General features: G+C 55.3%; 1 protein-coding gene across 1 annotated transcript; it reads left to right on the forward strand.

Moving 5' to 3' along the window:
- Positions 1-12,448: 12,448 nt before the first annotated feature.
- Positions 12,449-15,624, forward strand: IRX3 (iroquois homeobox 3). Its single transcript, XM_045988188.1, has 4 exons — positions 12,449-13,146; positions 13,316-14,435; positions 14,619-14,685; positions 15,182-15,624. Exons 1-4 carry the CDS (start codon positions 12,880-12,882, stop codon positions 15,234-15,236), a joined length of 1,509 nt encoding a protein of 502 aa, XP_045844144.1. The 5' UTR covers positions 12,449-12,879; the 3' UTR covers positions 15,237-15,624.
- The last annotated feature ends 4,280 nt before the right edge of the window (positions 15,625-19,904 follow it).

Raw genomic sequence — 19,904 nt, forward strand, 5'->3', positions numbered from 1 at the left:
TGCCTACGTGTTTCGTCGTGTGGACAGCTCTGCTGGGCATCTCTTCCAGCCCAGGCCTGAGGTCTGGCCCTGGAGAGGAGCAATAATTTGCTTTCCTCTTCCATGCTCCAAGACCAAGATGGAGGAGTGGCTGGTGGGAATAGGTCCAGGGTTTGTCCTAGAGTGACATGGGAACTGACCAATCAGAGTGGCCTCCAGGAGCTGGGGTTGTCTTTGCTGTGCCATGCCTTAAGCTCTTCAGTCACTGGGTCATTGGACCAGGGAGAAGACTGGAAAGCTGGGGCAGCAGGAGAGTTCTAGGAGCTTACGAGTAAAGCAATAGGAATGTTGCCATATTTTGACCACCAATAAACCATGCATATACCGACCAGCTGGATACCTGCCTGTTTTCTGCTCACTTCCCCCATGACAACAGCCCTCCATGGTGGTCCAGAGAGTGCACGGCTAAGTCCAATCTCTAAAAGCCAATTTAAATCCACAAGCATTTGGCACACCTACAGGGTGCCAGAGACAGAGGGAGTGCCTGAAGGGACAGTAGAGGAAGGACTGAAAACAGCATTCTGGAGTATGATTGACACTGGGCCTGGCACACAGTAGATGCTCAGTTAATACCTCTTAAAATGAGCTACACTGAAATCAGAAGTCCTACCCCCAAGACATCCAAGCCTGTTTAGAACCCACTGCTCTCAATCTGCAAGGCTTTGTAGTAGTTACCTATGTCTAAGTAACAATTATCCTAAAACACAGCAGTTTAAAACAGAGATCAGCATACTTTTCCTTAAAGGGCCAGATAGTAGATACCTTACACTCGTGAGCCATATGACCTCCATTGCAACTAGTGAACAGCTCCTGCTGATGGAGTGGGAAAGCAGCCAGAGACAATATGTACGCTAATGGTCATTTCTCTGTTCCAATAAAACTTTATTTACAAAAACAGATGGCCAGCCCACAGGCTCTGGTCTGCCCACTCCCAGCTTCAAACAACAAACATTTATTATTTCAGTTGTTGTGAGTCAGGAATCCAGGTGCAGCTTAGCTCATGCTGGTGGCCCAGCAGTTCTTGTGAGGTTGCAGATGAGTGATTAGCCAGAACCGGAAAATCTGCTTCCGTGCTCACCCACAAGGCTGCTGTTAGGTCTCAGTTCCTTGCCGTATGGGTCTCCCACAACGTGGAAGCTATTTCTGTGTGATAGAGAGTCATAAAGTGCCCGAAACAGAAGCCACAGTCCTTTTATAACCTGCTGTAATCTCAGAAGTGACATCTCAACACTTGTACTGTATTTTATTTTTTTTTATTTTTTTAAATATTTTATTTATTTGACAGAGAGAAATCACAAGTAGGCAGAGAAGCAGGCAGAGAGAGAGGAGGAAGCAGGCTCCCCACGGAGCAGAGCCCCCAATGTGGGGCTCGATCCCAGAACCCTGGGATCATGACCCGAGCCGAAGGCAGAGGCTTTAACCCACTGAGCCACCCAGGTGCCCCTGTACTGTATTTTATTTGGTAAAAGTACCAGTAAGTCTAGCCCACACTCAAAGGAAGGTGTCTCCATGGGGACAGGAGCTGGGGATCGCTGGGGGTCACCTTGGAGGCTGGAGGCTACAGTCATTCAAGTTGTCATTCATACAGTAAATATGCTTTACCCGTCTACACCCGCTGTACACCGTGCTTGGGGCAAGCACTGGGAATACAGTGGAGATAAGACACACACAGGCCCCCACTCTTCCCAGCACTGCCAGTGTACATTTTTCTTAGAACTGACCCTGTTATAATAAAGAGAAAGAGAAACTTAACAAGAAAAGAAAAAGCAAAAATAACAACCATGATGACAATAATAATAATTGAGAAAGATCCCTGTATAATAAAAAAGATTTCCAAGAACTCATAAATCTAACACAACTAACAGTCCCTATAATAGAGCTCAAAAACTCAAAAGGCTGCTGGAGCCAGACAGGCCTCATGAAAATGTGAAGACTCGCCCATTTGGAGAGCCAATGTGCCCAACAGAGAACCTGGGTCCCATCTCAAGGGACCTACTACCCCCACTCAAGCCCAGCCTATTAGGATCTGCTGGAAGTTGGGCCCGGTGCTGTCACAAGTGATTTTTTGAGAAAATTGTGCCATTGGGACTTTATGGTACATCTCCTAGCTTGTTAAATATGAGCAATGGTGAGAGATGGTGTCTCGCTTCATCTATTCTCCGTCTCAGCTAGGTTTCCCCCAGTGTCAGGTCCTAAGGCAAAACCATCCATGCAGTGGGTTTATATGGGAAGTGAGTCCAAAGAGCAAGAACAGGGAGTGAAGAGGGAAGAAGGAAAGCCACCCAAAGACATCCTCTGGGGTTGACCATTGCTATCGGAGCTAGATGCTTCTAGAACCTTCTGAGGCACCTACGCTGTGCCTCTCAGAGCTGCCTCCTCCAGAACGGAACAGGAAACATTTAGCCCCCCCACTCCCTCCCCCTTGGTGAAGGGAGGCCCCATAGGTATTCATTCCCCTGCGCTCCTGGGGGCACATGTGTGAGTGCCTGCCAGTTGCTGCCAGCATCCCAGGCCAATACATCAGAGAAGCAAGAGGTCCGTCGTGGGGGCCGCCAGGTGAACCTGCTCGTGCCTGTCCAAGCAGTGGCCGCAATAGGGTATGGTTGAACATGTCTGAAGTGGGCACAAGACCCTGTCCCATAAAGTGGTCTGCCCTACAGGGGGCGTGTGCAGCCTCTTGCGGTTGAAGTCAAGCTTGGCCATGTGATTGCTCTGGCCAATGAAATGTGAGCAATGAAATGTGAGCAGAAGTAGCACGGCTCTGTTCCAAGCATTTGCTTCCAGAACCAGTATGTGATTCCTTGCACTCTCTCTTATCTCCGATACGGCATGTGGCAACACCCCAGATGGGAACTGGTCTGTCACCCTGGGTCCTGGAGTGAAGACTAAAGACATCACGGTCAGGGCCATAGCCAAGAACAAGGAGCGTGGATGGTTATCCACCAGTAAAGTTTGGGGATTGTTGGCTACTGCAGCAGAGCCCCGCCTAACCTGACTGATGCATCAACCAAGGCTAAAAGGAATTTGAAAACAATGCAAGATGATCAAAGCATGCAGGCTTTCTGCCCAGGACACCATATTGTGACTTCTGTCTTAGGAGAAAAAAATTCGAGCTTTGTACGTGAACTAATGTGTTCCTTAAAGTCCACTTTGCAAGCTGTGGGTTCAGGGAATGGAGGTCCCTGCTGTATACCAGGACACCACCAGCTGATAAGGCTTAGGGAGCTGGCCTTGCTCCAAGTTCTTCATGCTAACAAGCACAGAGAGATGATGAGATGGACATGCCAAGCAGAAATGATGGGAAGAGTTTGGGCCTAAGGGAGTACGTGGGGTTGGAAAGTAGAAAGGAGGCATCAAGCTGAAGGGCTGAATTTTATGGTCTCTCCCTCCACTGAGGAGAGAAAGGGTCAGAGATGCCCATATTCACTTCCTGTAAGTTCGGCAGGGCTTCCCAGTTCAGAGTCTTAGGTTCTGCAACATTATCAAATAAATGTCAGCCTGCAGACTGAGTATGAAATAACTGAACACAGGGAGTTCTTTCCTTGTCACAGGGCCTTTGCACATGCTATCGCTTCTATTGAGAACACCACACAATGGAAATATAATATGAGCCACACAGGCAATCTTGAATTTTCTAGTACCCACTTTTAGAAAAGATAAGCAGGTGAAACTAATTCTAATCCCATCTTTACTTAACAATATATCAAAAATTTCATTTCAACATGCCATCAATGCTGAAAACTGAAGAAGACATTTTACATTCTCTCTTTTCATACTGAATCTTTGAAACCTGGTGGATGTTTTACACTTTCCGCATATCTCGGGTTGGACCAGCTGCATTTCAAGTGTTCTTTAGTTCCATGTGGCTGGTGGCTACTGTATTAGACAGAGCATCTTGAAAATACACTCCTCCCGCCCCGATTTTACTCAAATAGTTTCCTCCTCACAGATCTGAGATTGTGCTGTCTATAGGATAAGCTCTCCTATCCCTATCACATCATAGTGTATGTTCATTTCCCAGCGCTCTTTAACGGGCGAGATGGCTTTAAACAACAGAAATTTCTTCTCCCGTGGCTCTGAAGCCTAGATGTCTGAAATGTGACTGGACTATGCATACTCTCACTGAAGGCTCTCAGGGAGAATTCTTTCTTGCCTCTTTCTAGCATTTGGTGACTATCGGCAATCTTCAGCATCCCCTGGCCTGTAGATGTGTCGCTCCAATCTTTGACTTCGTCTTCACGTGGCTTCTCTGTCTCTTTCTCTATGTCTTTTCCTCCTCTTCTTTTAAGGACACTAGTCTTACTGGACTAAGAACCCACTCCACTCCTCTAGGAGATAAAACTCCAGCATACAGTTGCATTTTAACGAGTTATATTTGCGATGGTCTTATTTCCAAATAACGTCACATTCGGAGGTTCTGGGAATGACATGAATTTGGAGAAGACAGTAGACGACCGGGTACAGCTTGTGTGATTGTGTTGCTTTATAATACTTGATGCTCTCCTAATTTTTCCTGCTTGTTTTCCTGTGTAGCTGTCAATGCCCACTAAAATGTAAGCTTCATGTGAACAGCTAGCTCATCAATCTGTTGCGTGCACTTAGCATCATTCCTAGACCACAGGAAACAATAAACATTTGCTGCAAAGAGAAATGGAGAGACGGAGGAAAGGAGACAAGAAACAGACTTTCTGGTTTGATTTTTTGTAAGAGGGGCGGGGCACAGGGAGAGGGAGAGAATCTTCAAGGAGACTCCACGCCCAACATGGAGCCCCATGCAGGGCTGGATCTCACGATCCCTGAGATCAGGACCTGAGCTGAAATCAAGGGCCAGGTGCTTAACCGCCTGAGCCATCCAGGTGCCCCTGAGTTGATATTTTTAAGACAGTGCATGGGAATCAAGAAAGGGCTGTTGGAAAGGGGGTCTCCTACAAATGGCTGTTTGGGGACAAGCCTTTCTGTTCTCTTCCCAGAAGATTTAGAGCAGACACGGCTCTAGCTCTTAGACAACCTCTCAGAGCTATTCATTGCCATGTCTCCTAGGAACATGCCCTCAAACTCCCCACGCTGTGGAAAAGCAGCTGCCCCCGCTAACCAGGAGAGTGGGAGAGATAAAAGGAGAAAAGGAACACTTGCGACTCCTGCCCAGGTCACGTCTCATGCCAATTTTTTTTCTCTTTGGAGGAGAAGTGTCTGCCTGCCAAAGGGTGTCCAGTTCTCACAACTGAGGATGAAGACCTTGCCAACTCCCCACGGCCTAGAGGTCATTGCCAGGAGTGGGCTAGGTGGGGACAGGAGCACACTGGAGCGTGTCCAGGTAAACGGGCAGCAGTCATGAACTCTTAGTGACTGTACTCACAAAGGAGAAGCTTGTGTTTCTCAGCCCTCCAGTTTTTCAAACAGAGATCTAGATGTTTTTAATAAAATTACCTAATTAGCAAGTGTTGGCAAGCAATTCAAGTTTTGAAAAACTCCATGGAGGCCAACCTCACCCTCCCTCCCCTCCCCCCAAAAAATGCCTTTAGCCAGAGGTCACCCTTGATTCCCAGCTTCTGGGGAATGCAGACCCTCTGTATGTATGTCTTTAGGAGTCGGAGATTTCCAAACAGTGTGGACCCGAGCAAGATGGAACTCTGGTCTATAGACTCATACACAGTAGACTTGACCAAAAGAGGGAAGGAACAGGTTCAAATACCTAGACAAAACACCTTCTCCCCTTTGCCAAGCAGAGATAATGCATCCTTGACCTAGGTCCCCTCCAAATATTTGCATGAACTATAAGGATTAAGGTGAAGGAAAAGCCCAATAACCTGGCTGCCCTTTTCCTTCCCTGCCCTTTTCCAGGGACTACTCTTTGGATATCTTCCATCCAAACTCCCAGCACCACCTCCTCAAATCCCCAGAAGACCCTGGTCTTCCTCCCAGAGGGATCATAGTCAAAAATATCAGATGCCCGTCCAGTCTGGTCTTGCCAAGCTCTCTAAGCCTCAGTTTCCCCAACACTAAGATAAGTGCTACATCAAACCGCAGCTTTGTGCAAATTGGAGAAAGGCCCTTTTCTTCTAGTGCTGCCCTAAACCAAGGCACCAACTTGTTGAGTGCAGGACTGGACTTCAGGACCCTCTTAGCCCCTCAGCTGGGTGTTTTGGTTCGGTGAATAGCCTGCACAACCATACATGGCCACCCTGGATAATGTCTCCCTTATAGATCTTATATGTGATACTGTTTAACACACATTATTTGTGATAATGCTTTATACAATTATTTGGTAACTAATAATAACTCGATTTTTTTATCCTAATTTTTTTATATATACTCTTCAACAGAGTATGGGTCGACATTAGTAAACCCTAAGCCAGTGAAGCTTTTAGGGTCCTCAGTATGATCTCAGGTATCTTGGAGACAGAGAGTTAACGTTGTTGAATAATAAGAAGCATTGTCTTTTCAAATCTCTCATTTCTTCTGAAAAAGATGCAGTGTTTAATACTTCCAACCCCTGCTAATGATTACACACACACACAGGTCCTCGAGAAGCCATTCCCAAGCAAGCAACATGGTTCAAATGTTTTAGATTGCTTGGTTTTGGTTGCTTTTTATCTTTTCCCATTTCCCTTTATGGTGAGTTAGAGCTATTTTCAGTGTACAGTAGCAGTATCAGGTTTTCTTTCCAAAAACATGTATGTAAGTATTTAAAATGAGTCAACCTAAGGAAAAATGTTAAACAAATAATAGAGGTGGTAGTGGAGGGTTTGAAGTTTGGGAAACCTGACACCACCCAATTCCAGACAAGGCCAGATTTGATGTTTTCTCAGCTTTCCCGGGTTTGAAGTTGGGAGGAGAATGGGGGATTAGTGCAAATGTCTAACACCCAGAGGTTCCCAACTCTGCTGCGCCTGGAGCTGGGGATCTCTGCCCTTCTGGGTTTCCAGCAGTGGCTTCCCTCTGAGCTCAATTCTTAAGGAGTTTGACCCCTGGAGTTGCAGACTTTCATAACCTTTCCTTTCTCTGAGTGGCATGCCTGGGTCTTGTCTCTTGAGCTCCCGGGACCTTCTCAGGGAGGGACATGCCCCTCTAGAATGACTGGGTCCTCCAGGTCGGCCCCCGGGGAGGCTGAGCCCAGTCTGAGTCCCCTGCGGACAATCCAGGGGCCTGAGCGCACGCAACCTGTCCCCGCCCTAGCTAGGGCCGCTGCGCCCTCCCAGATGAAGGAGTGAGCGGAGCCCTACACAATGCGGCTGTGTTTGATCCCGCGACGTGTCACTCAGAATTCGCAATTTATGGCCATTAGACGTCGTTGTCAGGCACTAATTTCCTGGTGGCGCTCCATCACAGGCCTCGAAATATCAGGGGAGGGGGCTCAGAGGCCCACGGGCTGGGGGCGCCAGGGAACGGTCGCGAGCCAGGCGGGGGTTCCCATAACGAGGCTTTAATGAGGGGAGCGCGGCCGGCCTTTGTGGAGAAGCCTAAGGAGGCGGCAGCCCAGCCGCGCGCTCCGAGAGGTCACTTCCTCCCCGGGGCCCGAGCACCCGCCATCCCGTTGAGGGCCAGCTGCGGCCACCAGGCCCAGTGCCCACTGCGGGCTCTCTGGGGCCCTCGCTACCCTTGCCCGCTCGGAACTGAGGCCGGAAATGCAGTCTTTTCCATGCAACAATGCAAACGCACTCATTACCATCTCCTCAATATGCATGAAGAAAATGCGCTAGGCTGTCCAAGCCCCATCACCCGGCTCTGGCCTCGGCATCCAATAAGGCAACATATTCATCTCCCAAGATGTATGAGGAGGGGGCGCCGCGGGGAAGGCAGATCCACGTGGCGGGGTGGAGGGCGAGGGGACACGTCCTGGAGAGGAAAAGAGAAAAAATACACGCAGAGGAGAACCTGAGAGACAGACCAAGAAACGGGAGAAGCACATAGACTGGGACGAAAGAGAGAAGGAAAGACAGAAGGAGAATTGGGGGCGAAGGAGAGGGTCCGTCGCAGAGGTAGACAGATAAAAAGAGCCAAATTCAGAGCAGAGGGAAGGAGCCACTGCAAAATGGTCCAGAGGAACAAATAAAACAACGAAGGAGGGGAGCGGAGGAAAGAGAAGGAAAATGAGTAACTTAGAAATCGAATACCTAGAAAGTGGGAGAAACAGACGGGGAATGAAAAACAAAGGAGAGGGAGGCAGTGAAACTGCTCAAGTCAGGTGGAAAAAGGATGATCGTGGAGAGGTAAAGAAAAATCAGATCACTTGCGCTGAGGGCCAGGTTTTCGATCCCGGCCATCCTGGGCGCGGCGAGTCGCGGGCCGCTCGGAGCCCCGGGGGCGCGGGCCAGGCGGGTGGGAGACGCGCGAGGGCGCAGCGGGGAGCCAGGGGCAGTCGGCTGGCTTCGCGTGTGTCCTGGGGCCGCCAGGCCGGCTCCAGGGCGCCCGGGCCTGACTCCGGGCCCACTGAGCGCATCGCGGCCCGCAGCTGCGGCAGCCGGCCAGGCGACCGGCCTCTCCCCCGCCGAGAGCAAAGTTGGCAAAGTTTCTCCCAAAGTTTCCCCGACGCTTCTCGGGACCCAGGGACTGGCCTCGAGGCCCTGGCGACCCGTGGGGAGCCGCAGCCTATTCCCGGGCGGCTCTGCAGGCCGCCGGCCCGTGCCTCCTGGAATCCCCGGGGTCCGAATTCCGGCCTGATGCAAATCCTTCCCGGTGCGGACGCCAGGCCACGCACTCCGGCGTCCGCACGGCTGCTAATAGCGGAGAGAGAGAATGCGGAAGAGGGAGAGAGAGGGAGAGAGAGAGAAGAAAAAAAATATTCTCAGCTCAATTTAAGTCTCATGGAAAGGGCTTACAACTGTAATTAAATCATTAAATTCTTGTCTACGCTTCACAGAGCGGAGAGAAATTAACTTCCCACCAACCTCATTTTCTATTTGAACATGAAATAATGATTTTCTGCCCGTCTAATTACAAAGCCAACATCTGATCAAGCCAGCATCCAGAGGGGATTATCGCATGCACGAGTATTAGACCTCATTACCAGCTTGAGTGCAAAATTATTACATCTTGTAATTGGATGGTGAGATTTATATACAGATCGGCCCGGTTTCTGTAAGATTGTAATTACAAGCTTCGTTGGTTAGCTACTTATCAGAACTTTGCAGGAAAACAAAACAAATGACTGAGGAAAACGAGCATTTCATTAACCTGTAACCCGAGCGCGGGGGGGAGGGAGCGGTGGGAGCGAGCGCCGCGGCGTCTGCAGGAAGCGGAGGGATCGGCGGCCGCACTGTAGCCCCGGGACTTCGGTTCTGGGAGCTAAGGACAGAAGACCGGCTTCGGCGGGGAGACCTAGGGCTGCAGCGGCGCCCCCCGACGGGGACGCGAGCGCACCGTGAGGTTGGGCGAGGAGGGGGCAGAAAGGGGGCCTGGTGGCTATCGGCTCGCGTGCAGTGCTTGCCGCTGCCCCTGAACCTGGCGGGCCTCGGGCCCTGGGCAGACGTCGGGCCGAGGGGCCCCAGGTGCGAGTCCAGCGAGCGCTGCTGTGTGCACCAAACGTGTGCTATGGTCACCCTCTCCGTACACTGCCACACTCGGGGCCGCGTAGAGAGAGCGTCGACAGCAAGCCTCCGAAGCGTTGTGTGCGCTGGGGACGTTGGAAGAAGGAGAAAAGACGGAGAAGCTTTTGTGTGCGGCGCGTTTTTGCGCGCATGACTTTCCCAAATCAACTTCCCGTGCACCTGCTTCTCCTCCCTGTGTGAGTGTGTCACTTTGACGTCCTCCCCTGGATTAGAAATCTCTGGAAATGGTTCGGCTGTCCTCGAACTCGAGAGTGCAGTCCGGGGCCGGGCTCTACTGGCTGGGTCGAGTTGCGGAGCTAGTGTCACGTCGGGGCTCGGCCGCCTAGGACGCTGAGTCCCAACGTAAAGCGCGGACCTCCCCGGCCAGGGCTGATCTCTGCGGGACGCTAGGGTAGGGGAGAGGCCGCTTCTGCTGGGGACCTGGGACGCCGGGAGGGACCTGATTAATCGAGGTTCTTGGGTATGCGAATGGGTCTGGGGGTTCTCCTTTTGGGCCATGGGAGCCCTCGGACCTGCGTGGTTGGTTCACAGAGAACCACCTCGCCCCTTCCCTGGCCCCTTTCTCACCTCCCGCAGCTTAATGCAGCCAGGTCGATAGCTGGTTAATGCGGAGGAAGCATCTCCCCGGCTCATGGTTTTGTCTTTTCCTTCAGGAAGAGCTGAGTTTAAAAAAGTGAGCGTTTCTCCCGGGCATTTACAGCGCACCCCACAGTCTCCCCACCTCGGAATCTGGCTCTTGACTCTCTGAGGTCCGGTGCCACCATTTGGTGCAAACTCTGGGGTTCAGGGCCGTCGAGGCTCGAGGTCGGACACCTAGGAAGCACTCTGGGAAATAATGGTACCCTCAATTTTGTAACCCCTGGATTTTCCATGAGAAGGTGACCCCATGATTCCCGAAGCCACTTGGCTGAGAGGTTTAACTGGAAACGAAATCAGGCGCCGGGGAAACATTTCAAAGCCACAGCTTCCCCTGATATCATCTCCTCTGGGGAGACTCCAGCTATGGCCAACGCCAGGTATCAGGCAGAGAAGCAGGTGGGGAAGGGATATGGGAAAGACCTCGCCTAAATTTGAGAAGGCCGCATGTCAGTTTCCCCAATCGAACACCAAACTGGTGGCCCCCAAAATTTCTCTTGTCTCCCTCCCGCACACCGCCCCCCCCCCGCAATTTTTCTCTGGAGCCGCTGCCCTGTGCGAAGACCAGTGAAAGGAGACGGGGAGTGAGGGGTGGGGTGAAAACTGGCAGTTCATTCCTGAACTGGACTGCCCAGAGCTGCTTCGACTGGAGAGACAAGCCGGCCGGGCCTCTCCCATCCCTCGGCTCTGGTGGAATTCGGCTTCAATTCCTCTATCAATCAGCACGAGGCGGCCAGTTTCCGCCTCACAGCCGGGGCTGGCCACTCCATGACCGAGTCACCGCCCCCCTGCTGTCCCTGGGGCGCTACCACTGCAGGCCTGGCCTGTGTGTTGGTCGCCGCCACGGCCTAAAGCTTTTAGCCCGGAGTCGCCGCGATTCCGGGAATTTCAGTCCCGCGGTCGTCTGCACGCCCTAATCCGTGAGGGTGGGCGTTGGGATACTGGGATTTCAGGTTTGATTGAGGAAATATCCCACTGATAACCAAAAGTCTTGCCTGCCATCCCCACCCGAGACGATGATAGGATCTGCACAGAAAGAAAACATTTTGGCACGGTGACCAGGGAGCAGAGGAAGGGGTAGGGAAACGAAGGGTATCTCCGGACTAAAAATTCCAATATACAAACTTCTCAAAGCGCTCTCGCAAAGTTCCTGGAGCCTCCTCCACCTGGCTCTCTGCTCCTCCCCCCACGCCTACCCGCTTAGGACGCCGCCAGGCTCCACATCCCAGCGTTGGCTCCCCAGGGTCCCCAGGGGGTCCACACTTCAGCCCCTGCCGAGGCAGAGCCCGCCATTTCTAATGAGAGGTTCGCACCCGGACACAGGCGGCGTTAAAGTAGCTGATTTCAGGGTTTGGTCCTCTGGGTAAGGGGCTGCTCGCTCCCCTGGGGAATACGATGGCCTTTGAAGGCTCCACTAGAACGTACCCCCTCGCCCCTCGTACCACTCCTCTAGCTTCTTCCCTACTCCGCTGAGAGTGGCCTGGTCTAGAGGTGCAAGCCGAAAAGGGGGCCCGGGCCGAGGAAAGCCCCAGCGCCTACGCTGGACCGAGATCCGGTCCCGACCCAGACCCGGCGCTGGGGCGGGGAGAGAGGTACCGAGGGCCGGGAAGCTGGGAGGGGCGAGCTGACCGAGTACTAACCCGCGTCCCAGCGCCTCCCGCAGCCCCTCCCGGCGCAGGCCGGAGGGGGCGGGCAGGGACTCGGAGCGCCGGGGCTCGCGTCCCCGCCCCGCCCCGCCCTGCGCGCAGTATCCTCCGGGGTGGGCGGCCTCGCCTGGAAGGCGCCCCGGCGATTGGCGACTCGGGAAGGAGACGCGAGGAAAAGTCGAATAAGAGGGCGAGACGTCAGACCCGAGATTTGGGGAAGGGCAGGGGAGGAGGTGAGGGCGGGGACGGACACACAGACACAGCCTCAGACACCGATCCACGGATCCACACCCCCCGCACGGCACCTTAAGTGTCCCCAACTTTAGGCCGCTTGAGCCCAGGGCGCCGCTGAGGCCAGGGGTGGGGGTGGTGGGGGAAGGAGAGTTATGGGAGTAGACAGAGTGAGATAAAAAGAGGGGAGAAGAAAGAGTGAACCGGAGCAGAAAGGGGAGAAGAGAGAAGGAATAGAGAGAACGGAAAAGCAGGAGAGGGAAGAGAGTTTCCGAGAGTCCAGGAGAGTGAAAGAGCCCGAAGGAGCGGAAGCGATCCTACGGGGAAGAGGAGCTCAGAGAGGGAGGGAAGAGGAAGGGCGAGGAGGGGGAGTGAAAACTAGAGGAGGGCGAAGGAAGCGAGGCGCGACACTGCTCGGGGAGAGGAGGGCAGTGAGGAGCGAGGCGCGGGCAGAGGCTGCTCCGGCTGGCAAGAGGAGGGAGCGCGGCGCAGAGAGGAGGGGCTTGCGAGCCCGTAGAAATGTCAATCAGAGCCCGGAGCCCCGGGAATCTCCGCCAATCTGTTCGGACCTGACCTGGCTCCTCGCCGCCGCCGCCGCCACCGCCGCCGCCGCCGCCGCGGAGCAGATCAATAGGCGAACGCGGAGCGCAGCTCAGCGCGGGAGGCAGCGCGGCCCCAGCCCGGCCCAGCCCCCGATGCGCGCCGGAGCCCGCGGGCGGCGCTGAGCAGGGCGGCCCCGGGGGCCGGGCCCCCTCTCCGTCCGTGCCCCGCGGGCCATCATGTCCTTCCCCCAGCTCGGATACCAGTACATCCGCCCGCTCTACCCACCCGAGCGCCCGGGGGCCGCCAGCGGCGGCGGCAACGCTGGGGCCCGGGGCGGCCCAGGAGCCGGAGCCTCAGAGCTGGCCGCCTCGGGGTCCCTGTCCAACGTGCTCTCCTCCGTGTACGGGGCGCCCTATGCCGCGGCGGCAGCGGCTGCCGCAGCCGCCCAAGGCTACGGTGCCTTTCTGCCCTACGCCGCCGAGCTGCCCATCTTCCCGCAGCTGGTAAGCGCCCAGGGAGCCGGGGTGGGGTGGGGGAGAGCTGGGGCGCGGGAAGAGGTGAGCGCGCGGGAGTAGATGAGTGCGGCCCAGGCCGGGAGGGTGGAGGCGGCGATGGCTAGGGCTCACCCGCGCTCCCTCCGCGCGTGTCCCTTCCCTCTCCATGTGCGTACAGGGCGCGCAGTACGAGCTGAAAGACAGCCCGGGGGTGCAGCATCCGGCCGCGGCCGCCGCGTTTCCGCACCCGCACCCCGCCTTCTACCCGTATGGCCAGTACCAGTTCGGGGACCCGTCCCGTCCCAAGAACGCCACCCGGGAAAGCACTAGCACGCTCAAGGCCTGGCTCAACGAGCACCGCAAGAACCCCTACCCCACCAAGGGCGAGAAGATCATGCTGGCCATCATCACCAAGATGACCCTCACCCAGGTGTCCACCTGGTTCGCCAACGCGCGCCGGCGCCTCAAGAAAGAGAACAAGATGACTTGGGCGCCCCGCAGCCGCACCGACGAGGAGGGCAACGCCTACGGGAGCGAGCGCGAGGAGGAAGACGAGGAGGAGGACGAAGAAGACAGCAAACGCGAGCTGGAGCTGGAGGAGGAGGAGCTCGTGGGGGAGGAGGAGGACACGGGGGGCGAGGGCCTGGCGGACGACGACGAGGACGAGGAGATCGATTTGGAGAACTTAGACGGCGCGGCCACGGGGCCTGAGCTCGCCTTGGCTGGGGCGGCGCACAGGGACGGCGACCTCGGCCTTAGACCCATTTCAGACTCCAAGAATAGCGACTCGGACGACAGCTCGGAGGGCCTGGAGGAGCGTCCGCTGCCGGTGTTGAGTCTGGCCCCAGCGCCACCGCCGGTGGCCCCGGTTCCGCCGTCTCCGCCCTCGCCGCCTGCGGGCCTGGACCCCTGCGCTCCGGCGCCAGCGCCCGCCTCAGCCCTGCAGAAGCCCAAGATCTGGTCCCTGGCCGAGACGGCCACAAGCCCGGACAACCCACGCCCCTCGCCTCCGGGCGCCGGGGGTTCTCCACCTGGAGCCGCCGTCGCGCCCCCAGCCCTGCAGCTCTCTCCGGCCGCCGCGGCCGCCGCGGCTCACAGACTCGTCTCAGCGCCTCTGAGCAAGTTCCCCGCTTGGACCAACCGGCCGTTCCCAGGCCCGCCGCCGGGGCCCCGCCCGCACCCGCTCTCCCTGCTCGGCTCGGCCCCTCCACACCTGCTGGGACTTCCCGGAGCCGCGGGCCACCCGGCCGCAGCCGCCGCTGCCTTCGCTCGGCCGGCAGAGCCCGAGGGCGGAACAGGTGACTACTGAGCGCTAGGTGCGGAGGGAGGGGGTGGGTTCTGGGGGTCGCCAGGGGGCAGACGGAGCTGGGCAGGACCCCGGGGACGCAGGACGCTTACCGCCCGGCGCCTGCCTCGAGCGGCCCTGAGTGTTGGAATGGAGCGCTCTAAAGGCCTTCCTTTTTCTTCCCCGCTTCCCTTAGATCGCTGTAGTGCCTTGGAAGTGGAGAAAAAGTTACTCAAGACAGCTTTCCAGCCCGTGCCCAGGCGGTAAGAGACTCCGCGGTAGGGGCAATGGTGGGACAGGCAAGTCGGGGAGGAACGAACGCGGAGGCCCACTCGGCTTTTGCCCCCGGGGAAACGCCGCCGGGACGCGCTTTAACAAGGGGACGAACCCTACAGCCCACCGTAGTCCCTGCGGGCCCACAGCCGGCTTGGCCATCCCGGTCCTGGCACCGGGGCGCAGCCCAGAGTACGGCGCGGTGGGCGCCAGAGTCCGGCGGGGCCAGGAGGCCCCTGGAGCGGGCGGCGGCTCTGGGACGCCCCCCCCCCCCCGGGGGTCTTCAAGCCGAGACCTCGGGTCTGATGCCTTCCTGCCCTTCTGATAGTTAAACCGGAAAACCAACATCTGCAGCTGGAACGCAGCTGACACTGAGACACCTCCCAGACCTCTGGCCTCGGCCCCGGGTTGGGTCTCCTGGTCCTAGGCAGCATCCAGCATCCGTGCCTCGCAACTCTTACTACTACCATTGCTTCTCTCTTCCAGGCCCCAGAACCACCTGGATGCCGCTCTGGTCCTCTCGGCTCTCTCCTCGTCTTAGTACTTATTTTTTAAAAAATTTTAAATCGTTGTAATAATTGTAAAAAAAATTGTTCTGTATAGTTATGGCTTGTAAGCATGTCCGTGTATGACTACCTTAAAAAAAACTAAACAAAAAAAAAAAGAAAAAGAAAAAGAAAAAAAAATAAAGCAAGTCCCCCTGAGTTCTCCCCAAGTGGCTTCTGTACCCCACATTAGCTGAGTTTGTGAGGGTTTTTTTTTTTTTTTTTTTTTTGGTTTGGTTGATTTGGGGGGTGGAGTTTCTGTGAGAATAAGCGTGTCTGACTTTTTTTGTATATACAGAAAAATGTACATATGTGTGAACCAAATTGTACAAGAAAGTATCTATTTTTGGCTAAATAAATGAGCTGTTGCCACTTTGACTATAAGTCGCCTGTCTGACCGCCCCCCACCACGATGGATCTATTTGGTTTGTGTTTTGTTTTATTTTATCCACTCCCCACACCCCCCATGTTTGAAGAGTGGCTCGGATCAGCGGAAAGGGAGAGTAAGACCATTTTTTCCGAAGAGAGCAGTGACGGAGGGGACAGAGAAGTGGTGGGCCTGGGCTCACCTTTGGAGGTGAGGCAGTTGCAGAAGTCCGTGGGGCGCCCAAGGGAAAGGGCAGAGAAGACAGCGGGGAAACCGACATGATGCCCTCCAGGGAGCCTGGGTAGTTGGGCCCACCCTGCCAGTCCAGGGTAGAGCCTACTGTGATGACAAAGCAGAAAGACTCAGAAGAGTCTGGAAGCTGAAGGACTAGGGTGGGAAGTTCTCATCACTCCCGCAACCCCATTCTTAGATAGGCACAACTGAGGTTTGCTCAGTCCAAACTCCTTCCAACCTCACTTCGCCCCTAGACTCTTCCTTCTAGATACAAGGGTGTGGGGTGGCGGTGAGTAGGCGAGGGTATGGAGGAGCCGGCAGCCTAGGAATGCCCATCGTTTCTTCTTGGTGACTGTGCCCAGCCCAAAAGGAGAGTTGGGGACCCAGGTCCTGGTAGTATCTGTGTGTCTTGGCACCCCAGCGGGTTTTCCCCAAGCTCCCTGGAAGGACAGCTTTCTGGGGTCCCGTGGACGGGAACAGGGGTGTTCTGGGCTGCAGTACCTATGTATCCTGGATTGAGGCTCCCCGCCTGTCTAGGGGCGGGCTGACTGGGGGAGGGAGCCAGGAAATTTGGGGCTGGAGCTCCCTCTACAGGACAAAAGCGCCACTAGGCACCTACCTCTGGCGGCCTCTCCAGCCAGGGCAGGCCAGGCCCTCTGAGGGCCCCTTCCTCGCTCCCTCCTCGCTCCCTCCTCCACCTCTTGTCTTCTCTTTCAGTCCGCCAGCCTGGCCCAACTCTGACTTGAACAAGTTGTGGGGAGCATGAGAGGAGTGCCGCCCAAGTGGAGGGTACCTTGTTTATACCTCAGTCCCCAGGTTTAGTTGGTAAACTTACAGGGTGACAGATATCAGGTGTTTGTCCCCACCCACCCTCCGGTGGGGGGCCTGTGGCAGTCCTGCGGGGCCCCAGGGAGGTTTGGAAAGAACTTGCAGACCCAAAGCCATAGACCAAGGCACAGCATGTTCAATTTAGTGTACACTTCTAGGGCCAGCCAGAGCAGGGTAGGTCCTGGAAGGCCCCATCCATGTCTCAGGCAGCTCCCTGCATGGCCCCCAGGGAACCCCACAGAATCTGGGTAAACAGGGTGTGGTGGCCCCCAGGGGCAAGGGGGAAAGAAGATCTGTTGGTGGCCAGTATGGGTTGGCGGCCTTTCCCAGAGCGTTGGTGAAACAGGTTGGTCTCTGAGCAAAGACCTTCCAAGGGAGGCTGCGACTCCCTCTCTTGCCCCTGCCCCAGAGGTGGGAGATGTCTCTCGGGCTCCCTCCCCTCCCAGCTCTTAATCAGTGGGGTTTGTTGGGTTCAGACTCCTTCCCAGGTCCCAGAAGCGGGCTGTGGTCCAGCTCAGGCACTGGGCATGGCAGCCTGCCACATGGAACGGGCTTCGACTCGCTGGGTCTCGGACGTCAGAGGCCAGGGTTTCAGGGCCAGGCAGAGGCCTCTGCTATTGGCCTGAGTATCTTCAGGTGGGCGGTCAGCTAGTGCCTTCAGGCTTCACTGTGGCGCAGACCCAGATCTCCAGTCCCCCACCTGTGAAACTCTGGACAGATAATTAACTTCTCTGTGCTCTATTTCCTCATCTGTGAAATGGGAATCATGGCCCCGACTTCGCAGGAGGGGCTGATGAGAGAAAGCAGGTCTGGTGCTGACATGCCCAGGGAAGGTAAATAGCCCCTAGTCTTACTAATATACTCTTCTAGACTACCAGACCCCTCTCTTCACATCTGGGCAAGATTCTGCCCACCCACTCCCCTCGACCATGACAATGAGGTGTGTGGCTTCCAAGCACCTCAGGACCCAGGTCAACCCAGGGAGAAAGGAAAGTCCCCAGGCCAGGGCGATCGGGGGAGGGGGCAAGGCAGCAGGCAGACAGCCTTTCCTCGTGGAACGTGGAATGACCACCAGGGGAGGAGGGAAGGCATCTGTTCACAGGGAGGTGCCTGTGGAGAGGCCAAGCCAAGCTTGGAAAGGTCTGACCCGCCCCCCTGTCTTTGGTGTCTCTCTAGCGTAAACCCTGCAACCTGCTCACCTCTTCAGACCAGCTCATTCCAGGGATAATGGTCCCCGGATGAGACCGGTTTTGCCCCTACTGGAAGGGCAGGGTGTGGGCAGTGCCAGAGGAAAGCTGGGGGAAACCTGGGAGTGGCTTCTCTGTCCCACAGAACACATGGGCCCTTCACATGGCCCCATACTGACCCCCATAAGAGAATGCGATCAAAACGAAAAAGATCCCATGGGCTTTCTAGCCAAAAGAGGGCAGAGGAAGCAGCTCTCCTCCCCATTTCACCAGGAACAAGTCCTCCGTCCTCCTCCTTGAGCCATTCCCCTCCTCTCCCTCCCTTCAGGGATCCCAGGAAGTGCCCCTGACCACACTTTATTGTGTGGATCTAAAATTTTAAAAAGAAAAAGGAAGCTGGAGGGGTAGGGTTCACAGAAACAGAGGAGAGAGAGAGTGAGAAGGAAGCCAGAGAAGAACAAGGAGTAAGAGAGAAGAGTATCTGGGAATCCTATCCTGGGTCCTGATTAAGCTTCAATTAGAAATAAAATATGTCAATCACTCTGCCTGGAAGGGGTTCCTGCTGTCGGGGCTGGTTATGCAAAGCACGCCAAGGTGTGTGGGGATAATCAATTAGGTCAGAGGAAGGAGTGTATGTCACTGCTTCCCTCATTATCTGCGTGGAGCTGGAGTTGGGCTGGGCGGGGCGGGGGGGGGCATCACCGGGCCAGAGAGCTGGAGGAGAATAAAATTATCTCCCTAAGTGATGGCCCACCTCTGGGACTGGGACAGTCACCATTTCCAATTGAATTTATTTTCACGGGAATACAGGGAGGAGGAAGCAGGGTCCGGTCAGAGGGCAACACGGGAAAGCTAGTGTGACAGAGACTTCCCCCGGAGAGGAGAGGAAAGGGTGCTCCGGCCACCTACCTGCCCCAGGTGAGGAGAGAGGAGAGGGCGGGGCCTCACCTGCTGAGCAGGTGGTCTCCAGGCCCCCTGGAGGGTCCACCCACTGTCTTCAGTACTGAGCTTTGGAAGGTAAGCAACAGGGACTGAATGCTTGGGTAAGAATTGGGTGTCACACATCTTCACTGATTGTTGGGACTTTCCATCAGGAAGTCTGGCTTTGGGCCTCATTATTCGTGTCCTTCTAGAATGTTCTCTGTATCCTGTAACTCCTGGCTGCATGTACCCTCTGCCTCTACCAAATGAAAAAGGGCAATCGAGGGTATAGACAGATTGCATCTGTGGCTAGAGCTACCTCCAACTTGAGTAGAGGCAAGTATCATCCCGACTCGAGGCTCCGCATTCACCAGCTGCGTGATGGTGGGGACTGGATTAGATGAATTTGTTCCAAGCCAAGGTTGTCTCATATTGGGCATTCATGGAGGGGGGCCCATAACCTCTCCGGATGTTGCCTCCTGATCCCGATCAGCCTTGTGTTCGGATCCAGCCAGCCAACGTGACCCCATTGAAAATGTCCCTCAATGATTGTATCAGGGTCAACCTGGCTTACATGGAGCTCCTGCTTCCCTCCCAACAGAGGCTCCAGCCCCTCTAAAGACCATCCCGATTGTTTGCATGGAAAACCCCACAAGGCATCTTTTCCCTAGGGTGGAAGCGGTGAGTAGCCAGGACAAGCTTTGGAAGAGGTCCTGAGATAGAGCAGTGGTTCCCTGCTAGGGGAGCTCCCACTCCCAGGACACATGACAATATCTGAGGACACTTTCCACTGCCATGACTGGGATGCTGCTGGCATCTCATGGGTGGAGACCAGAGATGTGGCTGACACCAGAGGGGCCGTCCCATATACACAGGCCAGCCCCGACGGCAGAGAATCATGGGGTCCAAATTGTACATCATGCCTCCGTTGAGAAATCAAGAAGGGGAGGGAGGCGGGAGGTGGCTGGGGCAATTAGAGCACTTGTTTTCTCCCAGAAACACACAGCTTGCGGTGGGAAACCTTAAAGAAGGATGCTAAGGGGGGTGGGTGTGCCTTTTGCTCTTTAAGACTATGACCCTGGAAGGGGGCTAAGGGGGTGAGAGGGCATAAGAAGGAAACTTGGCCA

This window comes from Meles meles, chromosome 19, assembly GCF_922984935.1.
Source record: "Meles meles chromosome 19, mMelMel3.1 paternal haplotype, whole genome shotgun sequence".
Classification (NCBI taxonomy): domain Eukaryota; kingdom Metazoa; phylum Chordata; class Mammalia; order Carnivora; family Mustelidae; genus Meles; species Meles meles.